At 42.6% G+C, this 24,689-nt stretch overlaps 1 protein-coding gene across 1 annotated transcript in view; it reads left to right on the forward strand.

Annotated features, from left to right (window-relative positions):
* The window catches only part of plxnd1 (plexin D1), a 63,943-nt gene that overhangs the window by 26,436 nt on the left and 12,818 nt on the right, over nucleotides 1-24,689 (forward strand). The window contains exons 11-23 of the mRNA XM_061056883.1: nucleotides 163-271; nucleotides 1,339-1,496; nucleotides 5,381-5,526; nucleotides 10,513-10,618; nucleotides 11,967-12,106; nucleotides 12,498-12,677; nucleotides 13,184-13,268; nucleotides 13,773-14,042; nucleotides 17,162-17,311; nucleotides 20,150-20,264; nucleotides 20,838-20,945; nucleotides 22,491-22,603; nucleotides 23,639-23,743. Coding sequence (XP_060912866.1) covers nucleotides 163-271; nucleotides 1,339-1,496; nucleotides 5,381-5,526; nucleotides 10,513-10,618; nucleotides 11,967-12,106; nucleotides 12,498-12,677; nucleotides 13,184-13,268; nucleotides 13,773-14,042; nucleotides 17,162-17,311; nucleotides 20,150-20,264; nucleotides 20,838-20,945; nucleotides 22,491-22,603; nucleotides 23,639-23,743 — 1,785 coding nt within the window. The remainder of the gene's footprint in view (nucleotides 1-162; nucleotides 272-1,338; nucleotides 1,497-5,380; nucleotides 5,527-10,512; nucleotides 10,619-11,966; nucleotides 12,107-12,497; nucleotides 12,678-13,183; nucleotides 13,269-13,772; nucleotides 14,043-17,161; nucleotides 17,312-20,149; nucleotides 20,265-20,837; nucleotides 20,946-22,490; nucleotides 22,604-23,638; nucleotides 23,744-24,689) is intronic.

The following is a 24,689-nucleotide window of genomic DNA, read 5'->3' on the forward strand; positions in this document are numbered from 1 at the left end:
CAGCATTTTGCATTATTGTCCGTTTTAAGCCTTGCTTGTAAGTTGTTTGCATTGGAATTATTGCTGGAACACATTGTTATCTCAAACACCAATGCATTTAAAGGCCAAATGACACATAATATACCTGCTTAATTGAAGTCTTGTATCTTTCTGTCCCCGTAGCTGTCTACTTACCAGAGGAGTCAGATTTACCAACTCAACCTGAGGAGGAAAGGATACTTCAGTGGACATGGGGAGAATATATTTGTCGACAGCCCTCAGCCCATGAGAGGTACGACATTGTGCTCATGATAATTTAGACATGTGGAAAGAAAACAAATGAAAAATCATCTTTCACGCTTCAGTTGTTTGCTGAGTTCTCCTGTATTTGCATCGTAATTAGACTCTCGCCGAAAAAACAAGGGAAAAACTGACATAGCTGCCACTGTTGCTCCCAGAATGCATTTCACCTCTACACAAATGTTTTCTGATGAGATGGAGGATTTAATTAAACCTGGCGAAAAATAAAGAACCGCTTACGGGGACAAATGGTGTTAGACTGCCTTTCACTTACAATAATAGTAGTTGTTGTAATAAAACACGTAATTTCCCAACAACTTGTAATTTCCCATAATATCATATTCTGCTACCGTCTAATTTCACATAGTGATTATAGAACTTAGGGAACTGCAATTTATGGTGTTAGCAATGGCACTTACTGGCCATGTCATCATGTATTGTTCAAAATACAATATGAGCTCCATGACAACAGTGAGATAATGAAAAGTGATGTGCATGTTGTTGAACTTGGCATGTTGTTCCAGTGCACATACAAGCCAATCTTAGCCTTTCCCAGTCCCAGATGTGCTGTTCACAGTCCATGTGTCTAGCATGTGAACAACAGCCCTGGGCCACTGCCAGAAACTCTGTTAGCTGTTAGCGGACATGACAGTTTCTTCATACCATGCAGAGTCATCAAATTTAAATTTATCGCACACATGCAGGCACACACAAATGCACACAAATGCATGCAGATGCATGCAGGGATACAAATGGGACTTAGCACTGGGAGGCACATTGGAACAAGACCATAATCATCTGTGTCTTGCTGGCTTTGTTCTCCCCGACTCCATTAGCCCTTTTTTCCTGGTTTATTTTTATAGCTATGAATGTATCATTCTGCAAATGCTTGTTATTCAGAACATACAGCCCATGTGGTTCATATGAGGTTACAAAAAAGTAATTTAGAAGTCTGTTACCTTAAATTAGCTAGACATGGAAACAATGAACAATAAGAAATACTGCTTTTAAATGATAATTACCTATACCATCTCTCCTGCACCTCTCATCTTTGTCTAGTGGAAGTGTACAACTGTAGGGTTGGGAGTTCGGACTGTTCCCAGTGCTGGGGCCGGGAGGACCAGGGCCACCTCTGTGGCTGGTGTGAAAACATCTGTAAGCCAAGGGATGACTGCCAGCCCATCAGGGATCAATGTCCGGATCCTGAGATCCACAAGGTAAGATCACAAGTTAAACATGCACAAATGTTTGCATTCATCCTCTTACATGCTCCACCGCCTCCAGGCTCTATTTTCAGGTTATAAAATGGTGAATCATGCGGGTCACTCACATGGTGTGGTGCCCCTGCGCCCTATCTGTCCAGTGTCAGCTGCTCAGGGAGCGTTTGAATAGAGTCTCATTAAAGCGGTTCACTCAGTAATAACACTAACATTCACTTAGCAGCAGCCCTCGGGGGACATATGGGAGTCGATCTGCAATCACTCAGGAGGCCATGGGAACACCTTCTGCCCTGTGTGACTACAGTACAGTATGTGTGGATAGCTATATGTGTGGGGCTCTTTGTGTGGAAAACCACAGAAAGTAAAAGAAAGCAAACAAGAACCATGACGGGCTTTAGATCTCTGACCACAATAAGAGCAAAACCACACTGCTAAAAAGGAATAAGAGAGTGTTTATCTAACACAGGATCTGACTGCGGTCATGTCACAATGGTCATCTTAATTACCTGTCAGGGCCGGTTTACAGAGCTCATTTAAATAATCATATTCATGTGTTTGTGCAACGGGAATGGGAAAGTGTTTAGATGCTTCTTCCAAGCCTTTTTTCTCCCGTTACCGAACGCCTCTATCAGCACAGCCACGGTAGGCGGTCATGGGAAGCACGGCTCACATGAGACCCAGTCGGCCTGAACTTCCTGTAGATAAAACCTGGTCGGCCCAGGAGAATAAGCAAGCAGAACAAAGCAGGCAAAAACATAAACACACACACACACACACACACACACACACACACACACACACAGGCAAAATGTGCGTCACACAAATAGGCCATATTGAAGCATTCACGATCATCCCTCTTTCTTTGTAGCTGTCAGCGCACTGTGACTAACAGGATGCTCTGTGAGAGTCAAACTTGTGTGGACTTCTTATGTGACTGAAGTTAGCTGGACTGAGATTCCATATGTGTGGGTTGACCATTGTTGTAGTGCTCTCTCTTACCCCTCTCTCTCTCTCTCTCTCTCTCTCTCTCTCTCTCTCTCTGTGTCTCTCTCTCTCTCTATCTGTCTCTCTCTCTATCTGTCTCTCTCTCTCCCTCTCTCTCTCTCTCTCTGTCTCTCTCTCTCTCTCTCTGTGTCTCTCTCTCTCTCTATCTGTCTCTCTCTCTATCTGTCTCTCTCTCTCCCTCTCTCTCTCTCCCTCTCTCTCTCTCTGACTCTCTCTCTCTGTCTCTCTCTGTCGCTCTCTCTCCCTCTCTCTCTCTCTCTCTGTCTCTCTCTCTCTCTGTCGCTCTCTCTCCCTCTCTCTCCCTCTCTCTCTCGCTGTCTCTCACACACACAAACATTTACACACACACACACACTCCCACTGGCCTTCTCAGGAGAGCAAGCTGCGGAAAGGATACTGGGGCTGTGATTCTGTGGGGTGTATGATGCAATTCTTTGGCAGCCATGTTTTCCCAGAGAATCCACAGGGGTTTGAGCCCGAGTACTCCGGCTTACGGAGGAAAAAGATCGTCTCTCTGTAAACATTCACACGCACACACACGGCAGCAGCTCTTTGTTTTATAGTCTTAGTAACTGTGTGTACAGCTTTGATAATTATATGCGTTTTTCTTGCTGTGCTTTGTCACATGCAATCTCTTTTACAATATAGCGGCACCCAAAATATCAATATTATGTAGGAGGATTTCATTACCCCCCCTTAACTTTGCCACACAGCTGTAATTGTGAAAGATGCTCCCGATTCAGCGCCGTGACGTAAGACAATGGAGACATTTATTATCTCCACGGGCCCTCTATTTTCATGTTCTGTGTGGGCTAGTCCGCTGCTTAAAAAAACATTGATTAAGGGTACGTCAGAGTCAAAAACAGGAACTGCCAAACATAGTTTATCCACGACTTGAAAAGAAAGGGAGACCAGAGGGGTCTGGTCGAGACTTGAATGGTCTGGGAGAGAGGACGGAGAGCTATTTGGACAGAGAAAGGGTGGAGAAGGGTACAGTATTGTGAGAAGCCTTTTCCTGTTTTTGTCCTCACGTCCTTCTTGATTAGAGTGATGCAGGAGAACTGGACTGAGGAGAGGGAGATAAAAGCTCTGGCCTTAAAGTGAACAAAAAAAAGAAAAAGAACAAAAAGAAAACATATGGATTTTGTAAGTTGTGGTCGTATCTGATGCAAGTTGCTGCAACATATTTGGAGTTCTTTTTATTTAAAGAGAGGGATGTAGAATAAATCAAACCTGTTTAATGGCTCCAACATTCCTTGTGGATTTTTTTTTCTTCACATTCACACCATGTGATCTCCCTGGAGGCCTGGAAGAGTTTCTGCTCTAAATCAAGACTCACGCACTTCTAAGAGGTGTAAATGAAAAGCATGCCAGCTGATGCTGATGTCGATGCTCAATGGCACCGCGGAGACACACTAGGTGCTATAAGATGCATAGTGATAATAAATAACTCTGCTTACTGCTGAGCTAGGTGGAGAGGGTGGCTGCTTTAATGTGCGTGTCTGACATGCTTGTGCATAGGTGTTCACGCATAAATGTATGTTGTATGAGCCTATAAAAGAATGTGTGTTTTTGTCAAAGGGAGCAAATGCACAGGGTGGTCACGATTCATATCCAAGAGCTTAATATACTACAAAAACATTTGCATCACATCCTGTGGTGTAGATCCCACAGAAAATTTTGGGTTGGTTTCCAACAGTTTGTTTTCACACGATATTAAAAGTAACACACGCTTTTCTTTTTAGCTGGGAAATATATGTTTATTTATCTGTTGCTGTCACTCTGGTGACTGAACGCAGAGCTGAGCCTTGTCCTCTCACCTAGACCAAACAGAAGTGCTGTTTTCATTCTTAAGCTCGGTGTCGGAGAGAGAGCCGGAGGCGGGCTAATAACACAGAGGGGTCACACTGACCTCGACTCAGCGAGGGGGGGTCATTCAGAAAAGCATGCGCGCTGCTGTGCTAGCTATGCTACTGTGGGTAGATGAGGGTAGATTGCTTCTGTCTGGGCGTCTCAGATGCTATCTGAAAGGCTGTGTTTCCGTGGTGATTGGAGAGGGGACGGTCCTCTCCTTTTCTTTCCTGGTGCTCCTGAGTGGAAAGTTAAGAGACCAAAGGCGAGGGCTGAAATGATGCATGAGAGTGTGCCTCTGAACAACAGCAGAAATAGGGCTAAGGAATTTGACAGAGCAGACGCAGGAAAACAGATGAAAGGGAGTAGCACTGTGCATTAATTCCCCTGTTGAGGCTTTGCTCTCTCACCACCATCAGCATTCACTCTCCTCTCGACACTCAGTTCCCTAAATTGCCTCCCCACTCATCCACCTTTCTGCCGTGCTCTCCACCTCGCCTCTTCAGCCCCTCTCTCTCTCACTCCGCATGTCTCTTGTGGGAAGTGAAGGGGGCTCTTAGCCTGCTCTTTATTTGCATGTGCTGTAGAGGATTAGAGGCTGAAGAGTCTTAGACTGGCACAGTTAAGAGTCTGCTTTGTTTGTACGTGTACGTGTGTGGCTGTGATTGTGTGTGTGTGTGTGTGTGTGTGTGTGTGTGTGTGTGTGTGTGTGTGTGTGCGTGTGCGTGTGCGTGTGCGTGTGCGCGTGTGTGTGTGTCTATTCTGTTAGATCTCGGTCTTCAATAGAAGAACACTTACACAGGCCACTTGTCCTTATCTCCCCGTGTGCCACACACTCCATGTCAACATCAGAGGCAGCATCTCTGTTCTCTTATTTCTTTGTCACGTTATTATCACCCGACTTTAGTGGAACAGTTTGAGGGTGGTAATCTCCTGATGAGCTCTAATTTATAATGCATATTACACAGTATTTTGTAGAGCCTTTTGTTTCTCCCTGCTCATTACATTCCCTTTGTCTTTGTCAGATCTCTCCACAGAGGGGTCCAGTGGAGGGAGGCACCCTGCTGACAATACAGGGCAAGAACCTGGGCCGGAGGGCTGGAGCCGTAAAGGTCTCTATTGGAGATACGTCATGTGCCATCCTGCCTGAGTTCTACACCGTCTCCATAGAGTAAGTTCTATAACATATTGCTGCATAATGATTCACAAATTTGCACATATAAGCTTAAGTCAACAGAGCTCCAGTGTTTGCTTAAGCTTAGCACCGAGCGCTGTGGGATTCTTTTTACTCCTCTCCCAGGTACTTAATTGATTACATATAGCATCATCTGCAATTTCAAAATGACAACCAAGAGTAAATCAGAGCATTTCACAAACATTATCTTTATGTAAAACCCTGCTAAATATGAAATGATGCTGCTGCTAAACTATTTTTAATTGTAACATGACAGTAGGTGCCTGGACGGCAGGCAGAATTGGGGAAGAAGGCAATCCTTGTCACAGAATAAATTCTGTCATATCCATCTCAGCCTTTTACACAGTTAGGGACCATGACTGAATCAGAGAATAAAAAAAGACTTAACAATGAGATTTAACTGACTGATTTAGTTAAATTAGCTGTCCCAAATGTATAATACAGAGGCTACAATAAATCTTAAGGGACTCAAGTTTTATGTGTACCTCTGTATATGTAAAAATAAAATAAAAAAATAAATAAAAAACGTGATGAGACTTTTGTGGCTCAGGAGGGAGCTGTGTTGGGCAGAAATGTTTTGGATGCACAACTACACATTTTGAAATTTAAATGAAAATAATCAGGAGTACATGATGTTAGCAGACATCTGTAGCCCATCTCTGCTTCAGGCTACAAAGCTGCTCTTATCATAACACAACTGAATATTTAATCAATCTGCAATGTTGCACAATGAGTAATGTAAGCCCATTAGGAAGAAGAATGACAAATAAAACAAAAGGTATATCAGTTTTTCTTTTACTGTCCATTCGAGGAGGTTAAGTAAGAATATAGCTCAATTGATGATGATGATGATGATCATATAAGTAAAAATCTAAACCAAAATGTCGAGGTAAAATATACATATATTTAATTAGTACCAGACTAGATTCATACAAATATCTGTAAGGTAGAGTGGCAAGCGATCTGTAATATGCATAAGGAAGTAAAAGAAGCCATGAAGAGTGACTCATGTGAGACGGAGATACTTCTCAGTTATTGTAAACACAAACTCAATATTAGAGACAAATACATAGAGCTGATTGGATAGCTTTCTTTATCTCCTGTGTAAAATCTCATTTGGTACCTTATCACCTCACACAGACAATGAGCAGTGTTTAAAATAAATAAATAAATCTATACCGCTGATATAACCATGAAAAGCTATTTAGTACATGATTAAAAGCTGAAAGGTACCACAGGTCTAAACCACATCTATTTGAGTTCAATAAAAAATCTCCCTTCCTCAGATGATACCCTGCTTACTTGTGCACCAGTAAATAGAACATCAACCATCCCCACATAGTTTCCCTTTCATGCATTCATGAGGCTAATTTTCTCAAATATTATTATGCAGCACACTTCTCATTTTAAGTGACTCCACTGCCATCCCTCCGTAGCTCAGGGACCATCACACTGTCACCATGGAGACAGCAGGACCCCGTGTTGACACCAGCGTAACAGAGCTCAGAGGAAGTCGGTAACTCCACGGTTACATCCAAACTTCCATTCAGTACCTGTAATGTTCCTTGAATGGAACTGTTTATCTGGTCGTGCTCCACTGAAGCCAGTCATTGTATTAAGACCAGTTGGAGGATGACCTGCGGGTCTTACCTGTCACTCCAGCTGCCTGACACATTCTCCAAAAACACACATGTCAAAAACAGCGAATCGCATTTCACTCCCGGGGTGTTCTCGTCTCGTGTCGTCATTCCTCATTGGCTCCCAAGGCAGGTTGTTATGACAGCAGAGCATATCCTGGTAGCTGGAAGTGGCATTGACAAATCATAACACGTCATTGCATCTGACAATGTCAGCAAATTTGACTCACAAACACACACACACACACACATATGCACACACACGAGCACACACATGAACACAATTACATGTTTATGTTTCTCCTTTTTGGGACCTTCTGTATATTTGATTAAATATGATCGAATCTCATGCCCTTAACATTAACCCTAAATTAGTATAAAGTCTATTGGGGTGCTGGTTAAGTTCTGTGGGTAGAGCAGGTGCACCATGAACAGAGGCTACAGTCCTCATCCCACCGTCATGGTTTCAATTCCCAATCCTGGCGCTCTTTGTTGTATGTTATCCCCCACTCACTCTCCCCACATTCCCGTCTCTCTAAGCTATTATATCAAATAGTAAATGTTAAATGGACTTGAGTTTGTATAGCGCTTTTCTAGTCTTCTGACTACTCAAAGCACTTTTACACCGCAGGTCACACCTACCACCCATTCACACATTGGACATGTGGCTGCAGCAGCTGATCACACCCCAAACATTCCGATTGAGAGACAACCAACTCTACCACTGATCCACAGCCGCCCTCAATTAAGGCAAAGAGCCCAACAAATGAATCTTCTAAAAATCTATATCTTTTTATACCACAGCGGTGAAGATGCAATAATTATGTTGCACAATAATAACATCATTGAGAAGACCTAAACTGGCTCTTGAAAAAATACCATTCATACAAACTCTCAATAACACACACTTGTGCTTGTGACCTCACTTACCAGGGCTGTTGAGACAGGTGTCTGTTCGTGTGCGGAAAGGTGAAAGTTCACATCTGTGTGCCAAAAGGAAAACGTGCAGCCGTGGAGAGGCTGCGCTCCACTCACCCGGTGTCAACATTTTAATTATTGGCACAGTCAGTCCAGACACACCTCATTTACTGGAGCACTTTAAGCTCAGGTCCTCCAAGCTGCCCTCTCGCTCATTCTAATACGCGCCTCGAGTGGCTTCGCCCTGTCCATTTAGCTGCACGTCAGACAACACACACATCCAAACACACACACACACACACACACACACACACACACACACACACAAAGATCTGATTGCTGGTGATGATTATCCACTCAAGGGAAATAATCAGAAATGTCTTTAAATGAGACTAAATATTACCCTCTGAAACACATAATATTGATACTGTGTTGCAGTGCTGGAATGTGGAGCGGAGGTCGCTCCAGTCTCTGTCTGCTGTATGTCCTTGTACAACGCATCAACATTTCACTCGGTCACACACACAAATACAGACATCAGATGTGCAAAAGAGTAAAAATATGGAATTCGGTTTCCTAATATATAAAAAAGAGAGCCTTTAAATGTCTTAACTTTCTTCTTCTTCTGTGTGGTTTTGACACTTTAAGTTTATGGATATTTGTTACACAACTATAAACCCAAACAGGCATTGTTGCAACAGTTAACTTTTACTGTCTTTGCTACTATTGGGACATTAATATACTTATATTGGTTATTACTGTCGGCTTAATAAACAAGAAATGTGAGTCACAAAAATGAATAAGACAATTTGTCACTATTTTTCCACATTTCATAGGTCAAACTGTTACTGAATGATCAATAAGAGACTCCCCCTGGCGAACTGTATTGATATTTCTGAATAACAGAAACCATATCATTCCTCCTTGGTTTCCTTTATCCTTTCTATCATTCTATTTATTACTTTAAAACAGTTATTAAACTGGTCTTCTTGTGAAACGCGAAGAAAGCGTGACACACCTGTTTAAATGCTAGAGGGTGAAATCATCTTATTTCTTACTACACTCTTCAACAATCATTAGTTTTATGGTTTTTATTAGCACAGAAAAATCCCCAACATTATGTTTCAATAGCACATATCATATAATGTGATGTATTGTTGGTGTATCAGTTTGGTTTGCAGAATGAATCCATTAAAGCCTGAAGCAACACTACAGGTTCAGGCTGATCTTCTCCAATTTTCTGATGATTTCCCTCAGGCGTGAATGTCTGAGTAGTCATGTTTCATTTTATTTATCCTTTTTACCCTTTCTTTTTTCTCAATCCAAGCCTGTAAAATGATGGCTTTTCTTTAGTCAGGTGTGCTTCTGCCCCGATGGCACACAACTGACAGGAGTGTAATTTCAATGTAGTGTCATTTTTAACCTGATGAGAAGAAAAATAGACCCCGCTATCAACAAATACTACAGGTTGTTTTTTGACAGCTTGAAGGCTTTGAAGGACATTTGTGTTTAAAGTAAATTTTGACTAGCTTTTACCTAAGAATTTATTTGAGCAGTTTAAGACCTAAAAGAACTCATGAATGACTCATTCACAGCTTTCTCTGTGGTCTTGAACTTTGACAATCTGACCCCAAATCTGTCCAGCCACAGCCTCATCTTATCATATGTCCTGCCAGGCCCTCCTACGTGAAACACAGCTCTTTGCTGTAATGTAAATTCCCCACAATCTTTCTGTCAATCATCTGATCACTTGCTGAGAATGTATAACCACTGTAGCACCCGGCACCTGACTAAATAAACCGACAGGGTGTCAGGCTGGAGGGGGAACATATGAGGTGTTAAAGGTTGTGCTTCCCCTCCAGTACATTTATCCCGGTGAGGCCCCAAAACAGTAGATCCCTGTGCCTCGGTACACCACCGTGTCAATAATATGAGACGTCCCTATAGAGCACTGCTCTGATGACACAAGGTTTAATCACAGCCAGGAGGCGAGAGAACAATCCTCAGCAACCCCTTAATCTCCTCTGTGGTTAGACACATCTGGTCTGAGGGCGCTTTGAACTTTACATCTCCTGATTTCTGATATTGCCAGGCTTTATTGGATTCCATATGTAAATGCAATAGGGTATGATGAATTACTTCATATCCACCATTCTCCTTGATTAATTAAGAGTCTTTGTTGAGCAGCTTTGATCAAGATCTCTTTCTTCATCTTAATTTTGGTTCCATTCACTTGCAAGTTGCGATGAGCACCTCTCTATGTAATTAATTACACATTATGAATCCAATAAGGTGCATATTTGTGTTTTCTTATCATTTTATAGTGTGTTTTTTTATTAAATGATCTCTGATAATATTATTTGGCAATCATACAATGAGGCATGTCTGGGTTTTTTTAATTCCCCAGGCTGCTTTGTGTCACTGGGCCGTCCTCTCAGGAAAGGGCAGATACTGTCCAAGTGGATGTGGTTCAGAGTGGGATGGGGACGTCTAAGGAGACCTTCTCATACTTAGTAAGTATTCTCAAGACATCGACTCTCCTGCTGTCTGTTTCTCCCTCCACATTCTTCTTCTTCTGTGCTGTCTTGTTCTTGTTCCCCACTGGGAAAGCCCTCCCAAGTGTGTCAGTTGAGTGTTAACAGATGCGTTTTATGATTCTCAGGAATGTGAATGTGTGGGAATCTTCAAACGTTTATCTGACCAGCAAACTAAGCGCCATTGTCATCCTGCACTCGCTGCCAGCAAAAACAAATATGGCGATTGTTGGAATGTCCCTCTGCTCTACATTCATCTCTGGGCCAGACGAGCTAGCCAGTATTGTGTTAATGGACCTCAACCCACACTCTCCCATTGGATTTAAGAACATTCAGCCAGTGGAAACGCACATGTTAGCCTTTTGTTTCTTGTTGTTTAAAGACAAAGACTTGTTCATATTCAGTCCTGGAATAGTCTACAATGTCAGGCACCTCTGTGTGTGAGTCATCCTACTGAGAGATCACCTAGATACCAAAGCCTTTCTTTAATACAGAAGGATGAGGAAGGTCCAAAATAACAAAAAAAAAATAATGCTATTCAGTTGTGGAAACTTCCCTTGAGCTTCTTTCAAGGGTTTTTTTTTTTGTGCAAGGTGTTGAGAGGGAAGATGTGGGAGAAAGGGAAAACAGTTTTGGAGACAGGATATGTGCTTCTACTGCATCTCCTTCCTCAGACCTTCAGACGGAAACATCTGCCTCCTTACGTCCACCCTTAGACCTGAACATACAATAGGTCTCCTCCATACACGCACATGGAGGAAGTGAATCCTGTCAGTGAGGATAAGAGGTTTCCCTGGAGGCGAGGTTCACGGCGGGGATAGAAAGTTTGGAAAGAGCAAGAATGCTGATGCTTGTAGCTGCAAGCTGGATGAGGATATTCGTCTTTGCCTGAGGAGCCTTTATGTGTGTGTGCATATGTGTATGTGTTTACATGTGCATTTATGACAACATGTACATGCATTTTTGATGTGTCTGCATTTTCATTATTACTTCATACTTCATACAAAGTATAGCTGTCTTGCAAGTTTGGGCCCAAAGGCCTGTTGGCCTGAGCAGCATATTAACATACTGCAGCACGGCCTGTCTTTGCAGTTTTTCTTCACTAATTTACTCTTGTAGTCAGCAGCTGTCTCAGCTGATCTGTAAAGACCACACATTTGAACCTCAAAGGATGTGGAAAGATTGTATTTGGTGTCAAGAAAGGCATCAAAGATCACAAAACACATTTTGAGTAAGCTTGTCTTTTCCAGTGACAGAAGCTGTCAGGCGTCTAGTGATAAACATGCGAACTTGTTAGTCATGTGCCGGTTCTCTCGTCTGTATTCAGGTCCCAAAGCTGCTCTCCATGGAGCCGAGGAAAGGATCTCGTGCTGGAGGGACTAGAGTGACAATCATGGGGGAGAACCTGGACATTGGCTCTCAGATCAGAGTCATGGTCAACAACACGCTGCAATGTCTCATCACAGAGTGAGTACTCTTTGAGGGTGTTTTGAAGTCTTATATGCAAGTCCAGGTCAAGTTAATACTTGTTTTTTTTTCCCCATAGTTAGCACCAAGTGCTTGCAATGCATGGTCCTATTAATTAAATATTCAACAGCTGTGGGGCTGTGTGGGGCAATGCAAGGCCTGCATGAAGATTACTCTCTTTCAGAACATCAAGAAGTCTGATGTTAGTTAAGCCTAAGTCAAGTTTAGTCTAAGTTTCAAGTCCCCAATCTTTCTTTTAGTAAATGTGTATAACCAAAAGCTCTTACATGAAAATCTGCCACTAATATGATTGATTTTAACTGGAAGGGCTTTGTAAACATTACAAGATGTGTGGTAAAACAGATGTTTTCCACTTTTTTTTTTTTGGTAGAAAATCAGATGAGACCATTGAGTGCACCATGCCTCCAGCCTTGCAGCCACACACTGAGTCAGTGGCAGTGTGTGTGGAGTTTGAAAACCTTCCCTGTCAAAGTGTCGAGCTCAGCACCACCTACACCTATGAGAAGAACCCCACTATCAGCTTCATCCACCCCAAAAAGAGCTTCCTCAGGTATGTAAACTGCTACACACAAAAATACACTGTAAAACCAAAATCTAGGAAATATCATAAGCTGGATGACTCTGTGGTTTCCCACCCAGAGTCTCTGACATAAGTCATTACTGTAATATCATCCTGATGTGCAGCATTTTTCTCCCCATTGTGCGTTAAACAGCGCAGCATGTGTGTGACAGGGCAGCGGCATGTCTTTGATGACGTGCGAGGATTTTCACTGCAGTTGAATTGCTTTGCATTATTATCTGGTCCCCTGTTTCTCTCTTGATTTGGTGCAGTTTCCCTAAGTATTTGCATACCAGCAGGAATTTGAAATATTTTTTTCATGGCTGAGATGTGACACTCTGTCTTGTCTGTGTGTGTGTGTGTGTGTGTGTGTGTGTGTGTGTGTGTGTGTGTGTGTGTGTGTGTGTGTGTGTGTGTGTGTGTGTGTGTGTGTGTGTGTGTGTGTGTGTGTGTGTGTGTGTGTTTGGTGTGTGTCTCTGTGTGTGTATGTGTCACAGTGGTGGCAGGACCATCACAGTGACAGGCCAGGGTTTTGATCTGGTGCAGAGTGTCACCATGCAGGTGCTGGGAATTGGACAAACAGTGAGTAAACAGATGAATTGTTTCAGTTTTAAATGTTTTCAACCAGAGTATTATAGTACATGGGTATTTATAAAGTGGGACACAGTTAGACATCTTTGGGTATTACCATTTGCTCTCTTAGTAGAGCGCAGATGATAGAAAAGAGAACAGTATTGTTCTCCTTGAGCATGGGGATTGAATTGGTTACAGCTAGCCCGGCGCTGTCTAAAAGAAACATTAGTGAACAAATGATAGTTCACAAATAATTACAAATATTTGTTTTAATTCAGTTTATACATTTAAAAAGCAGAAGTTGTGGAGTCATTAAAACTAACATTTGTTGTGGTATTGATTGTTTTGTATCAATCTTTCAATATATCTAATGATTAATAGGTGTCATTCTTTCTTTGAGAAAGACAAACACATGGACAATTAAAAGAGAGTAATTAGCTGGTATAATTTTATTAACTACATCGTGCATTGGATTCACTTAAAGCCATCTTGTCTTCTCTGGTTCTTCCTCAGCACTGCACAGTGGTCTCTCCCTCCATGATCACCTGCCCATCTCACGCCTCCAGCCAGTCCCAGGAGACCTCGGTGCAGTTCTTTTTGAACGGAGTCCCCTACACGGGCGACAGTCCCACCTCCTTCGACAGCGAGGCAGAGGAAGAGGACGGGGAGCCTCATAAAGATCACTTCATATTGGAGTACGTGGAGGACCCTCAGTTCTTCACTGCCAACAAGGAAAAGCTGATTAAACACCACCCAGGAGAGCCACTGACGCTCATCATCAACGTGAGTGACACTGCTGAGACAGGATGTCCAGATTAGCGCTTCGCTGTTGTGTAGGTTTCCTGATAAGCCAAGCAAACATTCAGGTCCAGTCAGTCGAGAGAGTTTTATTATATTTAGCTACAATAGGACACATTAAAACCGGAGACATTTATAATCAGATTCTGCTTAAATGTGAAGGAATTTGTTCAGCAGGAATTGACTTGTATCAAAAATTAATCAAGAATTGAATCTGCTCATTAAATCTGAATCATTGTGATTTACTTATTCAGGCAAACCTACATCTAATTCATGATGAGAAAAACAGTCAAACTTTAAGATATAATGAGCAGTTAACAATAGATTAAGACAATCCAAGCTTTTGAATACAAATATTCAAATTGTGCCCTAAACAAGGAAAGTTGTTTTCTAAATGTTACCTGTTTCATGGCTCCAAGTACCAACACTGCTGTAGACTGCCCCCACTGTGAGCAACAAACACGGTTGAATGTTCCTTTATTCATATTCACATAAACCGGAGGCACATATGACACATCAAAGGCCCTGTCCTTTGAAAAGTGTTGATTTCTGCTGGGGGTCTGTTGGGGGGGGGGGCTCAGTGGGAGGTCCCATGTTCATGTGTCCTGGCTGATCAAGACACCTGTCCTCATGGATTCATCACCCTAAAGGCCTGCTGGTAGCATGACACGCACATGCAAAGGGCATGTACAGGGATGTATGAACCCGATGCAGCTTCCTCTTGATGGGTTTGTGTGTGAGGAAGGGGCCCCTGCAGGACTCGCTGCCTCAGCCTGTCTGCATCGGCGACTCGTCTGTTGTTTCCTGTTTTCTTTAGGAAGGTGGATTCCACTTGGGGGTGACCTGAAGGGAGGGGAGAGTCTGGAGACACAATGTGTGTGTTTGCTTCATAGGGAGCTTCTTAGTCAGCCAGATCCTATATTAAGGACCTGCGATGGAATGTGGGTGGGTTTTGTTTGCTTTCATCCTGTTTTGGCCTTAAAAATCCCTTTTTCTGGTCCAATGAGTTGTAAGTGTGAAATGTTGTGTTGTATGTGGAGGTTATAGAGTTTATTTTACAATATGCTTATTGCTCAAACATATTTTGTATGATAGTTAGATAGTTAGAGGCTCTCTTTGTGTGTGTATGAGTGTATTAAAAAATGTGAAGAACGTGTGCGTGTGCGTTTGTGTGTGTGTGTGTGTGTGTGTGTGTGCGTGTGTGTGTGTGTGTTGAGACTGTGTTAGGAAGCATTTGTTGACAGAGACCCAGGGGGTGGCATCCTGCAGTAGGGACAGGACAGGGCCCTAAGGGTGTAATCAAAGCAAGGAAGCACACTGGGGATAAACACACACAAAAACACACGCACACTTCCTCACTTGTCATTCTTATATTAAAGGGAAACTGCAGCTTCAAGTGTGTCTTATTTTTTGTAGTTTAGTCCATCATCCCTGTATATAAATAGTAACACTAGGATATGCATTCCAAGTTAATTGCAGACGGCTAGGATTGCTGCTTCATCACTTAAAAGAAGTCTAACATAGAAAAGAATCAAAAGAAGTCAGATAGATGTTTTAAACTCCAATCGAAACCTCCATCATTTCAGAATAAGTTTGGCGATGTTATTGTATATGCTGATCCCTTAAATCGCTAAAAGGAATCAGATACCGCCTACATTTATGACATAAGAGCAACATCTAACTCAAGATAGTCTCATCATGACTGAAAATATTAGAATTGAATTTCTTCACTGTGAATTTCACAAGAAGGTGTTTAAAATCCATTCTAAAAGACTCGATGCTATTTGTAAAGACTAGAGAGACATTGTATGATTAAGTCTTGCACACATTTGCACACACTCTCTGTTAACTTCATACTGCACGAGGATGCCTTCTTCCCACATTTGTCTGCTAGCAATTGATGGAAAACATTTATTTTTTAGGCATCCAAAAGAGATTCCTTCACTCTGTCACTTGACTAGATGAACTGTTGGGATTGATCTTTATCCGGTTAAATGATGATAACACCTTGTGATTTGATAAAATAGATCAAGATTATTCACTTTCTGGCTGTTCAAAGGGATAATTCCCAGAGTGAATAAAACCAATACAAATAGAGGGGACTCTAAGATAGACCCAAAATACTTTTTTTCTATCTGATAGACATTGAAAGTAATCCCCTTAAATGCTTTAATCTCCTGTTTTTGGCTAACAGACAATTTATTAGCATTTCAGCACTTAGTTGCATGCTGTGATAGCATTTATCCTCCCTCCTCTAAATAGAGTGGAAGAGTGTGAAGTGATGCACTTAGTTTCTATTAAAGTAGTATTACAGTGATTATACTAGTCAAAAGGTCATAACTGAAGCAGACAGATATTTCCTAACTGCAAGTCTCTTGTATTGTGCAAGCTCTTAAAACACAGGATACTTTATTTCCCAATAGCATTTATTAAATATTATCAGCGTTTTAATAACTAATAAATAATATGCTGCACAGGTTGTCTTAAAACTTATCATTACTCTAATGGCATCACACTGACATCAGGGTTATTTTTAGTCTGTAGAAAGCTCAGTCTATAGCCATAAAAAAAATCACCGTGCAGCTATGTTTTTGTCTGTGTTTGTTTTGAAATGTGTTCAGCAGGCCGAGTACACGTGGCGAAAATGGCCGGAGTGATTTTTAATTAAAGTTAGCATTGAGAGGTGGGCCTTGGAATGACAGCGAGTCGGAGTGATACAAACTGTGCAGCTCATTCCAGTGGGCTCCTGTAAAGGCCCTGAGAATGTTATTTTGGGCCGAGGCAGGGATGGCTGTCGGCGGGTTTGTTTGGAGAAACTTCCATGGCCATGTGAGAGAAGCGGGGAATGTTTGCTGCTTTAAGCTGAACTCTAGCCCAAATTAAATGAGTTTTCTTCTGGCTTCCTCCGTGTGACAGCTTCGTGACACGCCTGTGCAGCTCAGTTTCTACATGTATGTGTGAATAGGCTGCGTGCCCCCATGAATATGTGGGTTAAAGCTGCTGTGGTCTTTATGAATGTCATCTATGCTCGGTCAAACCATACCATTTCACCACTGACTTACAAAATGGCTGTGTTTTCTTCCCTTTTTCTTTTTTTTGCGCAGAAAGGGCCGAGCGACCTGGAACTAATGCCGGAGGAATACTCGGTGATGGTTGGCTCCTATCCCTGTAACATCAGCTTCCACAATGACCAGCTGTTCCATTGCACCATCAACGGACTGCTCAGCGCTAGTGAGAGAGAGATGCCTGTCACTGTAAGTGTACAAGCATGTACTACACCTCAACAAATCACCCACACGAAATGTGTTGAAATATGTCTGATTAGACTGATTATTTAAGAATATCACCCATCTGTCACACTGCAAAACATTGAGTCAGGATTCCAGACCATCTGTGTATTGTTTATTGAAACAGATTTGATCTACACAGGTCCACGCACAGCCAGTTATAAGCGCGCGTCTCTCTCCGTGCATTATGAATGGTTTGCAGCCTCTGAGCATGCCACCATGATTCAGCAGTTTTAGTGGGGGCGGCGAGCCATCACTCTGCTCCGTGTTTACCTCTTGTCCTTTATCTCTTTAATCCCGCATCAGTCCGTCTATCGTCACTTTACACAATCTAATATCTCCTCGCAGCCATTTCCAAATCTTCTGGCTCACTCCTCGGCGGTGTTTTTGTTTTGTCTCCCATCTCTCTCCATTTCAATTAAAAGTCTTAATCAAGACGTGGTCAAGCCCTGCACCGGTCTGATAAAACCAGACACTTTCCTACCTCTTCCCATCTGTTGCCGTTCATTCTTCTGTGTTTTGATAGAGTTTTATTAAGTGGGGAAAGAGCTCATCTATATTTAAATATGAGCCAGACTGTGAGTGGTTTGCTGAAATAGCTCTGAAACATATGTTAGTCTGTCTCGGCCTATCCGGCTGAGTTATACTGTAAGAGCCTTCTCTCCACTTTGACACCGAAATAGAAATATTTTTTTCTTTTATATTTCTCTCTCTCTCTCTCTCTCTCTCTCTCTCTCCTTGTCTCTCGCTCCTTGTGTACCTGTGGCTCAATCTCGCACCCACCCTCCCCCCTGTCTCTCTCTCTCAGGATATCTGAGAATAAACACAGGCAATTAGCAAAGACATAAAGGGGGGGGGCAGAGGTCAAATGAGATGTCATAACACAAATGGGTGGGCTGTCTGCACATAAGGAGTGAGGATGATTAGTGAGCGCAGTCGACAGGGGTATAAACATAGTGCAGATTTGAATAAACGCATACATGTTGGGCTGCTGCATTGCTTATGGCCATTTGTGTGTCTTCACTTACTTTCGGTGGTGGATCTATTTTTACATGCCCATGTTTTGCTTGGCTCTGAAGCTGAGCTGAGCTGCAGAAGTGGATGTGGGGAAGGAGTGTTTTTGTACCGCGAGCAAAACAGGAACATGGAACAATGGCATTTTCCCCTCCATTACACCAGGCTGGGCTGTTGCAGTCTCTGGAAGAAGGCCTTCTCTCACTTCATGTGTGGATGAACGCATGGACCAGAGAGAGAAAGTGGGAATGTGAAAATAAAAAGGCAGGTGGGGTGTGCCCAGTGAGCCAGATTCCCCCTCAGAGCGAGACCAGAGTAAGAAGGATTTGGTGTGTGGGATCGGAGGCCTTTTATCTGAGGCTCTTTTTACGAAGTATATTCCAGTTTGAGGAAGGAAAGTGAGAGATGTGAGGAGGGACCACAGAGACCCTGCTGACTAATCAGAAGGCAGAAGTGAAAGTCCTTTTCTTGTCACATCTGGGTTACTCTGAACTGGCTGACTCCTCCAGCTCGTTGCGGCGAGCGAGAGGTCATTTTTCAAAATCTACAGCGTTATTTTCTCTCTGCGTCTGCACCTGTGTTCATGAAAAATACGATATTCCCAGGCCTTTGTGTTCCCATTAAGAGTTGCCTCTTCTACTGCATGAAACTTCACACTTCGTAGCGAAGAAAATACTTAATGCACCCACTGTCTCTTCTTATTACTGTGCTGTCTTAGTGTGAGCTTTGTCTCTTCTCTCCAAGTCTTATTAGCTTTACTGGATGATCATATTCAAGTAAAAAATTGCCACATCAGATCTACAATGTTTGATATACTGTCATGAATTCTTTTTTAAGAATAATTGACAATAATTATATTGGCAGCCAAGTGTCAACAGAGGTTTTAAATAGCTGCAAGTCTATTCCTTACCTTCTACTTTAACTGCTGTTGACATATTTACCAAAGCCTCCTCTTATATCAGTGTCTGAAAACCAGTTTGCTAAAATGATGACTTTGGTATTTAACATGGACAACCTTGTAAGAATTAGACAGTATTGTGTTTGAATCTTCTATTGTTGAAACAGTTGATTGTACATAGTAATCATGTAGTAGTAATAGTCATGTAACAGAAAGTAAATGTTCCTTATTTGTTCAAATGATGGTCAGTAAGTGTGACATCAATCTAAATGATCTTCCCATAAAAGAAGTACTCTAAAGAAGGTAGTGTGGAGGACAGTTTGTGTGTGAGCTATTTATGTCCAGACAGACTCCTATTAGCTATAGTGAGGAGAGGTTTAATGGTCTGTCTGCAAAGGATTTTGTTTGTAATATGATTTAAGTGCATTTTAACGCTCTTTATATTTTGATTTAAGGACTACATTAAAATGTCCTTCATCTCGTATGACAGCTTCTATGTAGAGGGATGATTATAAAAGAGTTTGGTTGTGATTCAGTAAGGGAGCCTTTTGTGGAAGGTTTTATTTATAGTGCTGGAGGTGAAGAGACATTTTTTTTTTTTTTACTACTATAGAAGGTTTTTTTTGTAAGATGTTATCTTCTTTTTCTGACAAATCCAGCACTGCAGCAGAATATTTAGTGTCCACGTGGACTGCACTGGAATAGAAAAATCAACTGTGATGAAAGAGAAACAAATACTTGATCAAAATGAAATGAAAGAATATGTATGACATGATAAAAAAATAAAAATTATGTAGTAGTATGTAAAGGTAATATTCAGAGATGTAGAAGAAAAGAGAAAACACAAGAGAAGGCAGTTTCACATACTAGTGTGTTCTTCTTTTCCTGTCCAGGTGCAAGTTGGGAACTTTCGTCACACCATTGCCAAAGTGCAGCTGGGCGGCAGCGAGCTGGCCATCGTGGTGTCCATCGTGGTGTGCTGCGTGCTGCTGCTGCTGTGCACTGTGGGTAGGTTGTGTACACATGCTCACCAGCGGATGATGGATGTGTGACTGCTGCAGCGATGGATGCTCCAGATGTGGAACAGATAAAAGGGATTTGAGGGTCATAGTTTCTCTGCACTTGCTTCATCCTTCTTCAGTACTCAAAGCACAAAGACCCTACTGTTCCCCTTTGCTGTCAGCACTGTCTGGATGTCTGTGTGTGTAGTTTATCCGGTAATCTCTGTATGAGTGTGTGCAGGGGCAGGTGTAGGGGGAGAAAATTGGTACTGCCGTGGGTTTTCACACAATTTCCTCCCTCCCTCTTATCTTTATTTTAATTTGCAGGGCCCTTTTGTGCTTGATAGCTGTTGAAATAATAAGTGCACGCATTTTATCAACAAAGTTCAAACCCTTAAATTTATCAGAAAATGTCATTTTCATGCTCGCACAGTCAGAAGCATTCATAGAAATACGTTCCACAGCCTCACAGGCTTTTAGGCATATCCTATTGATATTGATTTTTTTGTTTTGTTTTGATGTAGTGGAAGCTGTCAGTGGTTGAAACATTTTGTATACAAACTGCTTTTTGTCTTTTCAGCCCTTGTAGTGTACTGCACAAAGAGCCGAAGGGCGGAACGCTACTGGCAGAAAACTCTTCTCCAAATGGAAGAGATGGAGTCCCAAATCAGAGAGGAGATCCGCAAAGGTGTGTTTATACAAGGACACACACACACACATGCACAGACACATGCACCTCTCCTATTGTACAAACTCTGATATCAGTGTGGTTCAGACACCCAAATGATGTTTGTGTCGATTGACATGAAAAAGGAGCTTGTGGGAAGAAATATTGACCACATATATTTGAGTGTTTGTTTGTGCACATCTGTGTGTGTTTTTATGAGGTTTTTTTCTCGGCTGAAGTGGGAGGGAGATACAACAGTTGACAGATTTGTGCCTAGTAAGCGTGACTCATGAAACACAGTGTCTGACAAATGATCAGTCACACGCAAGATGCACTTAGTGGCTGCATCGTCCTCTGTTGTGTCTAGCCTGTAGGAATGAGGCTTGTACGTGTTTGTGTTCAGAGCCCTGTCTTTTTGTATGCGCATATATGTGTGCATTTGTGTGAGTCTAGGGCATTAGGGTAAAGCCGTGTGAAGGCCGCTCCACATCTGAGCACCCAGATTTATGGCATGGAGATAGGGGGGGATGGATAGAGAAGAAAAGTAGAGGGAGGAAGAGATAGGAGTAGGGGTCAGGGGGAGTAGCTAAAGTGTGGGAGGAGGAGAGGTTATTTAGTCGGAGGACGCAGACAGATTTGTGGCAGAGTTCAGGTTGAGAGTGCATGATCGAGGTATAATTCTGCCGAGACGTAAGATATAATAAAAAAAAAGACTGGGGAGTACAGGGGAGATGGGAAAATGACATTTTCCAGAGAAGAGAGTTTTGGCAGAGAGGAGTTTTGGTTTTCGGGGGCGGCTGCTTCCAATCAACAGTCAATGGTGTGAACAGACTGGTGGGTTAGAGGACGCTTTGGTGAGCAGGAGGATAAATAACCTGGAGGGAGTAATGAAATATGAGTTCTATCCCTCAGGTCTAGTATTCCCCTCTTTCTACACAAACACGGTGTTAAAAAAGTCCCATTGTAACCCCAATACGTCTCTCATCCTACAACAGGACGAGCGTTTCCATAAAGGGATCTCCAGCGTCTCATTAGGGGAGAGCATCATCCTCTCTGAGAGCGTGCTATCCAATAAAGTGGCTAAAATATTAGCATTGCATGTTCAAGTGTGTGTCTGGAGATGCTGATAGTGTTTCTGCAGCCTCCCCACACATGTTTTGGATGAGGGCCTCAGACTGGGTTTGGCTGCTCTCATTGTTGTTTGGTAAATATTTGCCTGGACTGCAAAAAATCTGGCAAAGACAAAGGAGAAAGGAAAGATTGGAAGAAGATCAGAGGATCACTTGCTGCCGGTGTATTTAGTATTCAACCAGAACATTGCGAAATAAGATGATACAACTCTGATTTAACTTTTCTTTAATTTGATCTTTGATTCTTACAGATCCCACAGCGTCCTCAGAGAATATGAGGGTTATTGCATTAGCCTGTGAACAGATTTCTGACTCATTTCGCTTAGCAACAAATGAAGCGCGAGGAGCCAAGAACAAGTCTTTGGTCTTAAACATTCCCATGAATCAAGCCTTTTTGGGTCATTCTGTTTTTTCTTTTTTTTTTCTTTTCTTTTAGGCTTTGCAGAGCTGCAGACAGACATGACAGACCTGACCAAGGAGCTGAATCGCAGCCAGGGCATTCCCTTTTTGGAGTACAAACAGTTTGTAACACGCACGTTCTTCCCCAAGGTGAGAAAACCTATTTTTCCGCCCGCTATCTGATTTCCACTGGCACACTGACAATACCATTTTTCTCAATGGGGTTTTAATATTGTTTTTTTTCCCTCCTGCGTAACACATTTCACATTTCCCACAGCTTGTAATATGCAGCATCAAAATGTACCTTGGAACTTTTTAAACATATAGTTTAAGCAAAGTGTAGCTCAGTGTGACACCCTGCAGGAGACTTAATATCTTCTCTATAGGTAAGCATTTTCCTGATGTCTGATCCACTCTGAAGGTAGACTGCGGTCGTGTGTTTGTGGGTGTAATTTCCACTGATAGAGACAGACACAACTCAGCATGCTTTGTCCTCCAACCACAAGCATGGACTTTCAAGGAGACAGAACAATGGCGGGCACTGAGACAAGGGAACTTTCCCCCGATTAAAAAAAAAAAACACTCCTGACTCTGTCACCCACCCACACTCTTTTGCAAGTATAGGGTGTCTTGCGCAACGCTGGTTTGTTGCAGTGGACACTGGACAGTGTTTTTCTGTTGTGAAGGAAGTGAAAGGGGAGAGTGCTGAAAAGCTACATGGAGAGAAACATAAATTCAAGTGTTGCTGCTTTAGTATCGTCTTTAGTTTCTCTGCTAGCACAGCAAACACTCTACCTAGACCCTTTGTGCTCTTGTCCTACCACGAGAGCTTCTGGTTCTTTGAGTTTGCACATAAACACAAAACAGCGATAAATATAGTCTCTGACACAGTTACAATACAAGACAAATGCAGCTACCCTGAAATGACAGACTGTGTTGAAAGGCTGGCTCTTGGCTCTGGGTCAGTTTGCCTCTGAAGCATTAATGCTCATGATGTTGTGTCACAGTGTCATGTTCCCTTTTCCATTGTCAGGGCCTCAGAAAAGAAATTCTGCCCTTTGGTTCCAGACTGCAGAGTCTCAAGGCCAGCGCTTTCTGTTTCCCCATGTCTATGCATCTTCCTGTGTTTACAACTTGAGCTGACTTTGTATTAAATTTTTCTTCGCGTGTTTATGTGTGTTTCAGATGTTTTCCGATTACGAGAAGAGTCTGGTCCAGCCCGCCTACGAGAATGATCCTTTGGGCCCTCGAGCGCTGCCAGAGACCCATCCGCTGCTGCAGGACTGGAAGGTGAAGGGTTAAGCCATTAGGATGTTAGGTTAGGTTGCTTTCTTCTGCCAGAGTGCCCTGATTTGGGACCTCACTCCCTTCGCTCTCAACTGGGTCACTCTGAAGCTTATTAAGGTTTCACAGTGGGGCTGTTGTTGATGAGGAGTAAAGAAAGGCATATAGTGCATTTTTGACTTTGTGTGCGTGTAGTGTGTGTGTGTGTGTGTGTGTGTGTGTGTGTGTGTGTGTGTGTGTGTGTGTGTGTGTGTGTGTGTGTGTGTGTGTGTGGAGTGTGTCAGGTGTGTTTTATGTGGATGAACCCACATGCTCTTGTGTGTGCAAATATGAATACTAATGCCTGTCATGCAGCGGTTTCTAGTGAGTGAGACACAAAAAAAATTCAGCCCGTCAAAAAACACGGTGCCCACTAAGTTGATGGCAGGTTGTTGACACACTTCCCACTGGCACTAGGACAACCAAACAGTATGCTTTTCATCAAATCCATCTCTTGTTGTTTTGTGTATGTGTGTGTGTGTGTGTGTGTGTGTGTGTACGTACTAAAGGGGCGGACATGAGTTATAAAGTGAAAGTGGGAAAGGGAGTGCGCACTCTACACCTCTGTGTGATGGCATACTGCAAATGAAGGCATGTGCATGTGCATGCGCACGTTGGGAAGAGAGAAAGTAACGATTGCTAGCTTAGTTTTGGGTCGGCAGCCGGGGGAGCCTGTCTAACCGTGATGAAGTGCCTTGGATCCACATCGTCTTCCCAGGAAGTGTTTTCCAGGTCACAGCAAATAAATCTCACAGGCGGGCATTTATCTTAATGGACACCCCTGTTCTCCTTCTGTCAGGCTGCAAACCACACCATATGGCTGCAGTCCAGAGGGAAGACTTCATCACACTGCTGCTTAGTCGCACCCATAGATAGACCATACTCATTAAGTCGACTCGGCACATTTAGAGAC

Source organism: Labrus mixtus, chromosome 15 (assembly GCF_963584025.1).
Source record: "Labrus mixtus chromosome 15, fLabMix1.1, whole genome shotgun sequence".
NCBI classification, from domain to species: domain Eukaryota; kingdom Metazoa; phylum Chordata; class Actinopteri; order Labriformes; family Labridae; genus Labrus; species Labrus mixtus.